Below are 12119 nucleotides of genomic sequence, written 5' to 3'. Positions count from 1 at the left end.
CTTCAGAAGTTTAGTCATTCTTCTGTAACCGATGCCATCATTGTGCTTTGCAACAATAATGTTTTGAAGGTCTTGAGAGAGCTTTTTTACTTTTACCCATCATCAGATGGTTCTTGTGTGATACCTGGCAATCATTTGGGACTGAACCAGCTGATATTAACTTGCACTGACAAGTGGCAGGCTTGCTTTTTAATTACTGAGAGAGTTCAGCTAGTGTTTTGGATTTCCATGTTTTTTTTTTACACTTCCCTTTTTTCATGTGTTCAATACTTTTTCCTGTGCCATTCCACATTATTACAAATAACTTCATTTCTGGACATTTATGGTTTGATTTCTTTGTATGTATGGATCACTTGGGTTGTTACAGACATCTGGTGAAAATTTCATGTCATTAGCACCTCTAGTAATATATTTACTGAGAACAATGGTGACATGTTCAATACTTATTTTACCCGCTGTATGTATACATATAGAGTGACAATCTTTCAGTGGCCCTTCAGGATGCTCTACATTATATGTTGGAGTGGTTTTTATTTAAAAAACTTATAGTGGGAGCAAAGCTGTGTATAAATTAGACTCCCTGGTTTGATTCTAATAAAATCCACCAAACCAACAGGGAATAGTTGTAAATTTCACTGACTCTCACAAGAGACAGACCCTAATACGGATTTGCATTTTCCTGATTTACGTTCACATTTACACATCAAATAAATGCGGTCTTTCACAAGACAGCGCTGCTTTTTTATTTTTTTATTAATTTGGAACAGGGAGAAGGTTTAACCCACGGGGACTCCTTAATCTCAATCACTTATTTCATCGAAGAAGACATTTCTTCGTAAACTTGAAGAAGCCGGTCCTTGCACTTACTCACTTTTGATGATTAATTCAAAGAAAAGGGAGAAGATTAGGCATTTCAAAGTGTGAAACAAGGCGGAGGGGCCGAGAGGAACGAGATGAAAGCAGCCAGAGTGAGAGGGATCAGGACCGGGAACAGAGGGGCGGGGAGGGAGGTGTGGACAGAAAGACTGCTGCTTCTCTTCCACCGCTCTGTTTGTTCTGTGACTTTGTAGCATCTCCCCTGGGAAACAGAGGATAAAACCCTCATAAAGTCCCCCTGGATCACATGGGGTCAAGACCTTAGATCAGGACAGACTTGGAATTGAAGATGCAGAGTTGGAGAGTTTCAGAAAGGGTGGTTTTGCGAAGGCCGTCCAAAGTGAGCCTGTGAGCCACATTTTCACGACTCCAAACGGCACCAGTGAGCTGGTTTCATGTGGCAAGAAAAACAGGCGTCAGCAGTTGTTGGTGTGTTTGCCGGCAGCTGTTGAGAACACACACACACACACACAGAGGACGAGGCAGACGCAGCATGTTGCTCCCATATTGACGTTCTCAAATGGAGGGCTTTACATCATAAGCATGATATTGATTACAGGGACCACAAGACACATGACACCAGATACCATGGCCATATGTCCACATGAAATACTGTGACCATCGACCCCCCTCCCCTCTGACACACAGACACTTATCTGTAGCAGCTTATCTCCCCCTGCTCTGGAATGAAACGTTATCCTTATAAAGACAGCCAGTTTGGGTTTCATGCTGCTGTTCTATAGAAAAGATTAAAAGATCTATAAATGATGGTCTGAAAAGGGCATTCGATAGTTAATTATTAGACTCATTTAAAGGTTTCCTTTACAACAAGCTCTTAACTGGTTCAGCTGGAAAAATAAGGATCGATGTGTCAAAGTTATGGGATGAGATCAACCTGTCAAAATGACACAATCGTTTCACGAGGTTCAGTTTTAGGACTACTTCACTTTTGCCTGTATGGTGAAGTCCCAATTTTTGTGTGGGTTATGTTCTTAATTTAGCTTGAAAACTGACAAAAAAAGCAAGAGAGAGAAAAAACATATTTCTTTACTTTATTTCCATTTTCCGCTAAATCAAGGAGACTACAGCAAACTACTTAGGTTCTGTAAAAATATCTCCGAAAGAGTCCACTAATGTGAAACACAACTTTGTGCAGCTTCACTCTATATTAATGGATACTTAAATCTTTACTACTAAATATATTTGGGTGACTTTAATTAATAAATGGCACAGAAACAATAATCTAATAATCTATGAAGCTTTGTGACTCTAGATTGCAGCATTAGGAGAGAACACCTCTGAGGTTTGAGGTCCTTTCATCCCTTTTTGAAGCTAAAGGGTTTAAATTTTTCTTTCTTTGGTCCTGTGATGGACTTGCGACCTGTCCAGGGTGTACCCCGCCCCTCACACTGTGACTGCTGGATATGGGCACCAGTGACCCACGCGACCCTGGAAAGGAAGAAGCGTGTACAGAAAATGGATGGATGGATGGATGGTAAAATTAATCTATAAAGGTGTTAATGGCCCCAAGGTGATTTTACAATCCTGGAGCTACAAGAGGGGGAGTTAATGTCAACCAGCTAAGTACAAAACATCACTTAAAAGGTCTTCCTTCATACAGTGGGGAAAATAAGTATTTAGTCAGTCACCAATTGTGCAAGTTCTCCCACTTAAAAAGATGAGAGAGGCCTGTAATTGACATCATAGGTAGACCTCAACTATGAGAGACAAAATGTGAAAAAAAATTTGAGAAAATCATTTTGTCTGACTTTTAAAGAATTTTTTTGCAAATAATGGTGGAAAATAAGTATTTGGTCAATAACAAAAGTTAATCTCAATACTTTGTTGTATATCCTTTGTTGGCAATGACAGAGGTCAAACGTTTTCTGTAAGTCTTCACAAGGTTGGCACACACTGTTGCTGGTATGTTGGCCCATTCCTCCATGCAGATCTCCTCTAGAGCAGTGATGTTTTGGGGCTGTCGGCGGGCAACACGGACTTTCAACTCCCTCCAAAGGTTTTCGATGGGGTTGAGATCGGGAGATTGGCTAGGCCACTCCAGGACTTTGAAATGTTTCTTACGAAGCCACTCCTTTGTTGCCCTGGCAGTGTGCTTGGGATCATTGTCATGCTGAAAGACCCAGCCACGTTTCATCTTCATTGCCCTTGYTGATGGAAGGAGGTTTGCACCCAAAATCTCACAATACATGGCCCTATTCATTCTTTCATGTACACGGACCAGTCGTCCTGGTCCCTTTGCAGAGAAACAGCCCCAAAGCATGATGTTGCCACCCCCATGCTTCACAGTTGGTATGGTGTTCTTTGGATGCAACTCCGCATTCACTTTCCTCCAAACACGACGAGTTGTGTTTTTACCAAATAGTTCTACTTTGGCCATATGACATTCTCCCAATACTCTTCTGGAACATCCAAATGCTCTCTAGCAAACTTCAGACGTGCCTGGATATGGACTGGCTTAAGCAGGGGGACACGTCTGGCACTGCAAGATCTGAGTCCCTGGCGTCGTAGTGTGTTGCTGATGGTAGCCTTTGTAACATTGGTCCCAGCTTTCTGCAGGTCATTCACTAGATCCCCCCTTGTGGTTCTGGGATTTTTCCTCACCGTTCTTGTGATCATTTTGACCCCACGGGCTGAGATCTTGCGTGCAGCCCCAGATCGAGGGAGATTAGTAGTGGTCTTGTATGTCTTCCATTTTCTGATTATCGCTCCCACAGTAGATTTCTTCACACCAAGCTGCTTGCCTATTGCAGATTCAGTCTTCCCAGCCTGGTGCAGGTCTACAATTCGGTTTCTGGTGTCCTCYGACAGCTCTTTCGTCTTCACCGTAGTGGAGTTTGGAGTGTGACTGTTTGAGGTTGTGGGCAGGTGTCTTTTATACTGTTAACGACTTCAAACAGGTGCCATTAAAACAGGTAATGAGTGGAGGAAAGAGGAGCCTCTTAAAAAAGAAGTTACAGGTCTGTGACAGCTAGAAATCTTGCTTGTTTGTAGGTGACCAAATACTTATTTTCCACCATTATTTGCAAAAAAATTCTTTAAAAGTCAGACAAAATGATTTTCTCAAATTTTTTTTCACATTTTGTCTCTCATAGTTGAGGTCTACCTATGATGTCAATTACAGGCCTCTCTCATCTTTTTAAGTGGGAGAACTTGCACAATTGGTGACTGACTAAATACTTATTTTCCCCACTGTATCTGGATTCAAATTTTAAATAATTTGCTTTATCTCTTATAAAACTTTGTAGAAAACGTCAGCATTTAATGTGTGTGTAACGACATGCGTTTATCTGTTAAAGTTCAAGATTTTTAATGTAGTTTTTGTTTGACGATTGTTTGTTTGAGGCTTACTTTATAGTTTATATTTTTTTGTCAGCCTTCAGTTTCAGAGCTTGGTCAGGGAGTGAGAGACACCATGGTTACCACGGTAGCTTTAACAGCTGCTTACTAAAACGAGCAAAACAAAATTAAAAGTTAAAAATATCTTTAAAAATATTTCTAAAAGTTGAAATGAGGAAAAACAGTTAATGAAGCTACAACCATCAGTGGCTAACAATTTGTAGTTAGCATCCCTAACCCTGAAGTGTGCAGAAAAACCTAAAAGCTAAAATGAGCAAAACATTGGATAAAAGTGCAATTTAGCTAAACACAAGCTAAAAGCTGCAAGACAGTTACGAAAAGATAAAACTATCAAAACTGTTGTTGAAAGGTAAAACAAGCAAAAGCTAATAGCTTACAATAAAAATGAGAAAAACAGTAGCTGAAAGCTAAAATTGCTGTAACAGTAGCTTAAACATAAAACTTACCAAAAGTGAAAACTATCAAAACAGTACATAAAAGTAACAATTAGCAATACATTAGCTAAAATTTTTGTTTATGAAAAGAGTAGCTAAATGTTAAAATTAGAGCAACAGGTTGAAGTAGATTGAAAATTTTCAAGAATTTGATCAGTTTTTAAAGGTTTTTCTGAAAATAATAAAGAAAATCATCTCTAATAAGTTCATTGATGAGCAGATGAGGCCGTGTCTGTGGTGACTGAATGATGAAGAGATGAAAACATCTGGAAATTTAATCATCTTGAGAAAAAAAACTTATTTCATGATAACAACATCATATGTTTATGTCATCACAAGAAAAACATGGAAAATAATTACATGCGGAAAACAGCTGCTCTAGACTTCCGTAGATTTCATTCATTCATTCATTCATTCATTCATTCATTCATTCATTCATTCATTCATTCATTCATTCATTCATTCATTATTCTGCATTTTTCCCATTGCACATGTGAGCACACACATGAGCAGTGGGCTGCCATGTTTGAGGCGCCAGGAGAGCAACTGAGCGGTTAGGGCCTTGCTCAAGGGCCCAGAGTGGGGCTTGAAAGGAATTGAACCAGCGACCTTCCACTCCCCAATGGTCCTAAATAATTAAACAAAACATCCGGGAAACAAAGAAAAACAATGCTGACTCAGCATCACACACTTATGTATTTGCACACGTGCTCCTACACAACGATTACAAAAGCAGCTCAGTCAGCTTATGAAAGGAGAGTCATGTAACCCGGTGCGCGCGCGCCCCTTCCATGTGCGTGCGTGTGTGTGTTCATACAGAATATTGGTGTGTTTTTAGCGGACTGCACCTTTAAATGAGGGGGCGCGGCTCCGCTACTACGACCCGCCTCTTGTGCATAAACAGCTTCTCCTGCCTGGGATCACATTAGTGCAGCAGTCTGCAAAGAAAAGTGGCCAGAACCCGGAGCGCACCGGGCCACTGGAGCGGCGCGGGACCGACACCGAACGAACCTCAGGGACTGTATGTCCCCCAGTCCCCTCCCAACACCCCCCCAGAACAAAAATAATAACAAAGTCAGCGAACAGCTGAGCGGGCAGAGCTCGGATTTAAAAGCAGGAACGGGATCGCTGCGCCCTTTGGACACACTGGATGTTGCGCACGGTGGATCTATGAAGACGCGGAGCGGGTTTCCACGCTCAGCACCAGGTGAGACTCCGTTTGAATAATTCCTCTCTCACATTACGTCTCGTGCGATCGTTCAGACGCACGTTCGGAGGCGATAACGCAGGATTTTTCCTCTCCCTCTCAGCGCGCCTGCAGCCTAATTGATGGGGCGCTTTTCAGCCGCAGCTGCGCTCAGAGCTCTGATAAGGATCTGGGTCCAGGAGGAGCCTCAGAAAACTGCTTTCTGAGCTGGAATCCTCTGTTTCCTTACATTTTACTTTATATTTTATCCTGATCAGACTTGTTCAGTGCTGAGCAGCCAGGCGAACCCTCTGACCCTCCAGTGGATCTCTGTCACACTGAACCAGGGTTATGTAACCAAGCTGCGTTGCAAAACTCCAACTTCTAATGAGCAGGAGGGAACTTCGACACACCTGGAACCCCCCCCCCCCCCCAATTGTTTTATCTTGTAGATCATATGAGAGAACCTCAGACATTTCTTATTTCAATAAAAGCAACCTTTCTACACCTGGCATCAACATAACCCTTTTTTAAAGAGTTGGTCTGTGTTGATTGATCTGCACTGTAAAAAAGTAATTTGTTGGATTTACTGTAAAATGTCTGTAAACTCTTGTCGTTCCACAGACGGAGGCAAGAAGGAGTGATTCACCCCCCACCCTCTCTGACACACACACTGCCTGCAGCCCCCATGCCGGGCATCAGCTCCGCCGCGCCTCGCTATGACAACTGGGACATGGACCACCTGGACCACTACCAGCCCTATTTCTACGACGACCACGACCCGGACGAGGACTTCTTCAAGTCCACCGCGCCCAGCGAGGACATTTGGAAGAAGTTCGAGCTGGTGCCCACCCCGCCCATGTCCCCCATCCGGACGGTGGATGGGCCGGCCAAGCTCGGGCTCCTGTGCCCGTCGCTCGGGGACAAGCTGGAGTGGGTGTCCCAGTTCCTGGGACAGGAGGACGAACAGCAGCAGCATCAGGATGTCCCCTGCAAGCTGGCGCCAGGCGGGGACTCCTTCGGCAACCTGAGCTCCATCATAATCCAGGACTGCATGTGGAGCTGCGTGTCGGCCGGACAGCAGCTGGAGCGAGTCGTAGGGGAGCGCTGCGCCCCCTGTCCCGGCTCGGGGCCGGCTGCTAAAGGCGGATCCCCTGGAAGGACACAGGGTGCCCTCTCGGACGCCGGGGGCTTGGCTGCGGACTGCGTGGACCCGGCTGCCGTGCTCACCTTCCCGTTACCCAGTGGATGCAAGAAGCAGGTGTCGTCAGGCTCCGAGTCTCCCACAGATTCTTCAGGTCAGTATCTCGAGTGGGAAAATAACTTCCACTAGATAACACTTCAAGTTTGTTTCTCAGCTACGCCTGTGTCCTTCCTCTAATCTGGTCTGGGAGCTGTTGATATCTGGCGTCAGCTGGTCACAGTAGCAGCAGTTAGTTGGCAGGGCTCAGGACTGCATTGCGTTACCTTGCAACACATGCTTGAAGGCCAGGGAGTGACACACCCACTGAAACATCTGCTGCTTGGCAGAGCTCTCCAGCAGATCAGCTGCTCCTCCACTCTAAGAAAAAACATGGTCCTCCCCTGTTGGCTCAGTTTTCAAAAAAAATTAACAAAAATAATAAAAGAACACTCCTTTCCTTCTCGGAAACATTAGACCTCCTTGATTCAAGACCTTCTTCCCCCTCCCAGATATCCCCTCTGGTATGTAGGCTGCCATGTGACGCCGAGCTTGGACCGTGCATAATGTCGTGTGGAATGCCACAAAGGGAACTTGTTGCTGCATTCCTCCGCTCAACAGGCTGCGGCGCCAATTGTGTCAGTGTGTGGGTTTGATCCGAGCCAGCCGGGGCTTTTCAAGGGTGCAGGATTAGCCGTTCGGGTGGCCGGCCCCGGGTCTACGGAGGTCTCCAACAGGAGCCTGAGGGGAGTGTTTTCCTGGGTACAACATGGACTGAAGTGGATGTTCAGCCTTAAAGGCAGATCCATTAAAGAGTGACTCTGTAGTTCTTATCATGACACATTTATAGATGACATTGCAAGTGGTGTCATCAGGCTTTAAAAGTCCAGATCTGCCTTCAGTCAAGGAAGTTAATGGGATCTTATTTTTAACTTTAAGAAACAAAACAGTGAAACAGCTTTCAAAGGTTTGCTCTAACATGCTAAAAGTTGTCCTCTTTTCCACCAGTACACAGATCCCTCCCGACCCGCCCTAAAGCTGACTCTCAACACATGAGTGAACTCAGCAAATTTTCACAGAACTGAAGGAGCCGTTCAGAGCAGCTGTTTGATCTCAGCCAATGTCTAGAATTCTGTTAGTTTATAGATTCTGAGCTAAGATGTGGAGCTCTGAGCGTGTTATCTTCTAACACCTTTATGTGTTTGTTTTATGTTGTTTTTCAAGGTTTAGCCAAAAATGGCTGCACTTGTTTCATTTAAACAATCAAAACTGTGGTGTACTAAATGTAGATTTAGAGTGTAGATATTTAATCCTAGAACAGGACTATTCATCTAATTTGCTCCGGGGGCCATTGTTACTTAAAGCCCCTCCCCCAGCGTTGCCCATTAATGATAGGTGAAACACATTTGTTTGTTTTCTTGCAATCAAATAATTTGAAATGTATTTTTATATTAAATGATGCAAAAAAATCTAATTATTTATTTTTTGGGTAGGGCCTTTGTGGCGAGCCAGATGGAGGTCAATTGGCCCCCGGGCCACCAGTTGAATATTCCTATACTAATGGTGATTTTTTTGATTTCTCAGATGATGAAGACGACGACGAAGAGGAGATCGACGTGGTGACCGTTGAGCACAAGCAGCAGCAGCGTAAGCCTCGCCGACTGGTCGCCACCCGCAAACCCGTGACCATAACGGTTCGGGCGGACCCCCACGACCCCGGCACCAAGCGGTTCCACATCTCCATCCACCAGCAGCAGCACAACTACGCCGCCCCCTCCCCGGACGTTCTGCCCGTGGCGTCGGAGCCGCCCCGGAAAAAGCTGCGACAGGAGGCCTCGGCTCCGGCGGCGCAGCCTCTCCACAACGCTCACCACCAGCCACGGCCTGGCCACGCCCCCCTGAACTCGGACAGCCGCAGGCCGCACGTCACGGCGGCCGGAGTCAGGCCGGAGTCCCCCGACCTCTGCGCCTCCTCGCCCACCTCCTCTTCGTCCCCATCCTCCTCGCCCTCCTCCTCTTACCTGCCTCAGTGCTCGCCCTCGAAGCCCCCCACGCACCTGTCGAGCCCCCAGTCCTCGGACTGCGAGGACACGGACAAGCGGCGGGCGCACAACTTCCTGGAGCGCAAGCGTCGCAACGACCTGCGCTCGCGCTTCCTGTCGCTGCGGGACGAGATCCCGGGCTTGGCGGACTGCCCCAAGACGCCCAAGGTGGCCATCCTGACGCGGGCCACGGAGTACCTGCAGCAGCTGCACGCCGCCGACAGGCAGAAGGCTCAGGAGAGGAAGCAGCTGAGAGCCCGGCAGCTGCAGCTGCTGCAGCGGCTGGCGCAGCTCAAACGCTCCTGAGCGGGACCGGATCAGCTGCCGCCTCACAGACATTTGGCGCTGAATGGTTCCTGCTGGATCGTCGCTGCGTCGCTTCAGTTTATTTTTTCTTTTTAATTTGTGATTTGCACATTTGGCTTCTGACTGACGAGCTGTCTTATCAGGAAGCTGGGGACTGATGGAAATGTGGATGTTCTTGGTTTTTCAAAGTCTCGTCAAACTGTTACTCTTTTTTTTAAACAGAAAGCTCTGCTGAGAACGTCTATTTAAAAGAACTGCTAGAACGTTGCTGTTAACTGCTGCATTGGTTAAACTTATTTAGTTGTGCTTACACAGCTGCAGTGTTTCTCTACAAATCCAATCTATAGCCCCTCTTTAAGATTTTTTTTTTGCCCACAGCTACTAAATTTCAGTTTAGTAATAACACTGTTTATTTCTCTTCTTTCCTAACCTCTTTCCTGTTTATCCTCATCTTCCCTCCATTTTCTCATCAGAGAGGATATCAATAAGCAAGTCTGGAAACGTTTTTGCTTCCATAATGGCATCTTCCAACTCTCAGGAATGGAAGATGTTTTGGAGAATCGTTTGGCTTTATCAATCAGTTTTCCTGCAAATTATCTGTTAAGAACACTAAAAGATTCACCAAGAATTATTAATGTGCCATGAGGACCAGCAAAAAGGTGAAAGTCATTTTGAAAACTGGCATTTTATTCCCCCCCCCCCCCCCACACACACACACACACACACGAGGCAAAACAAACAAGCTGTTAATTTCATCTGGTTTTGTTTTTATTTGATGGAACGCCTTTAGAAGCCTTTCAGTGGCTGTTTCTGTAGAGATCAACCAAAACCTGAACTCAGTTATGCTCATCCTTGTTTTTTAATTTTGATTTATAAGTATGTATGTGTATGTTTGTACAGTATATATATTGGGGGGCGTGTCCTATGCTGGGGGCGGGGCATAGCTTGCTGGCTTTTCAATGATGATTCAAAGCTTCTATTTTGTTAATAAAATTATAAGAAAAAAAGTTAAAATATAAAAAACACTCATCGCTCAAACCACTTTGTCACTATTATTATTCAGTTGCAAACTTATTGATTTTTGTCTTGATTGTTGCTTATTTTGTACAAGTCGGTCGGGACTAAAGTTTTATACTATATTTTCCTAAAAAATTTGTGTTTCAGTGTGAGCTAATGACTGTTTTGTAATTGTAGCAGTTTTTTTTGTTAAAACAAATCCCATTTTTCTCTCTCACTCTCTTTGCACCTGAACACATCTGTCTTTATTGTAATAACAGTCATAACGCTCATGTTGTGTGTGTGTGTGTGTGTGTGTGTGTGTGTGTGTGTGTGTGTCTGAGAGGGAATGAGGATACGCCGCCTATTCTTCTGTCTGCGTCTTTAGTGGCCTGTCGAAGCTTTTGCCCCCCCACAGGCAGGTGCTCCACCCCTACCATTTCTCCTAAAAGCCATGCATTAAGAATGTAGCCTTGGATCTGGATGTCGTACTGTAAAATGATTGGTAGCGTGCCCTGCTTTCACCACGACTCAGGTAAAGTCTGTAGAGATGGGGTCAGATTGTTCTGGGGGGGGAGGGGGTCCCTGGTTCTGATGCTGTGACAGAACCATTAAAACCATTTGCTATTATTCTTGATGGTTTTCCTTTCTTAATAGATTCAGCACAAACCAGCAGTAAGCCACACTGAACTTTCCTTTTATTTAAATTCTTTTTTAAAAAATATTTATTACTGGTCTACTGTGACACAGTCATGGCAGCAGTGGACTTTGCTTACTTACTTCGGGAGTTCGGCTTCGGTGATTTTGGAGCCTCGTCTCAGCACTTTTTTTGTCTCTGTACCTCATGAGCCTTTATGTATAAAGAAGTCTAAATAAAATAAATTCAATGGTTTGCCATTTTGATTTGCTTTTTGTGGTTTTTTTAAGTTTTGAACTGGATTAGAAATATACCATTGTGAGTTTAAATAAAAATATTTGAAACTCAGGGGAAATTACATTATCATGTACATAATTTGACTGTTGGAAACCATTTGCATTAATGAACTCATTTTCTCTATCCATTACTGTTTCACTGTAGTCTCCATGGTTACCACTTGTGGCATCTTTCACCATGGCAACAAGCATCTTATCACTGCTGCAGAGCTCTCATGGTTTCTATAGCAACTGTGCCGAATGTGCTGAAAAAATTTCACCGTAAAGTGTTTTTTATGAACACGTGAACACGAGCTGATGTGTAGAAAAGTCCTATAAATGCAAAATAAATCAGTGCAAACACTGCTGCACTCTATTAAGACAGAATAACTACTGCCTGAACCTCAGACTGAAACCTGTTTACTCAGGATTGAAACTGTGGAACCACATGATAAGTCACATGACCAAGCCTGAAATCTCATCAGAAATATCTGAAACAGAGGTTCTATCAACCAATTTTCTACGGAAGAGGATTAGAGCCACCATTTATATAAATATGAATTAGGGCTGTGAAATTAATCGAGTTAATTCTGATTAATTTTAGTTCTGCATGGGCATAGATTAAAAAATTTAATCACGATAAAAATTCACAATCACTTTACTCTGGCTGAATATGTAGATTTGTATATTGTAAGGCACTCAGTGCATGCCAGGTCATGTTTGTAAATGAGAAGTGGTTCTCAAACAGTTTACTCGCATGGATAAATAAAGGTTAAATAAATAATATAAAAAAACTCCATGTGTAACAC

At 44.1% G+C, this 12119-nt stretch overlaps 1 protein-coding gene across 1 annotated transcript; it reads left to right on the top strand.

Moving 5' to 3' along the window:
* Positions 1 to 5597: 5597 nt before the first annotated feature.
* myclb (MYCL proto-oncogene, bHLH transcription factor b) lies at positions 5598 to 11301 on the top strand. The gene is made up of 3 exons (XM_014021109.1): positions 5598 to 5895; positions 6499 to 7172; positions 8639 to 11301. Exons 2-3 carry the CDS (start codon positions 6563 to 6565, stop codon positions 9400 to 9402), a joined length of 1374 nt encoding a protein of 457 aa, XP_013876563.1. The 5' UTR covers positions 5598 to 5895; positions 6499 to 6562; the 3' UTR covers positions 9403 to 11301.
* Positions 11302 to 12119: the final 818 nt, after the last annotated feature.

This window comes from Austrofundulus limnaeus, unplaced genomic scaffold, assembly GCF_001266775.1.
Source record: "Austrofundulus limnaeus strain Quisiro unplaced genomic scaffold, Austrofundulus_limnaeus-1.0 Scaffold278, whole genome shotgun sequence".
In the NCBI taxonomy this organism is placed as follows: Eukaryota; Metazoa; Chordata; class Actinopteri; order Cyprinodontiformes; family Rivulidae; genus Austrofundulus; species Austrofundulus limnaeus.
The sequence above is the reverse complement of the archived record's forward strand: the minus strand, read 5'-3'. Positions and strand labels throughout refer to the sequence as shown.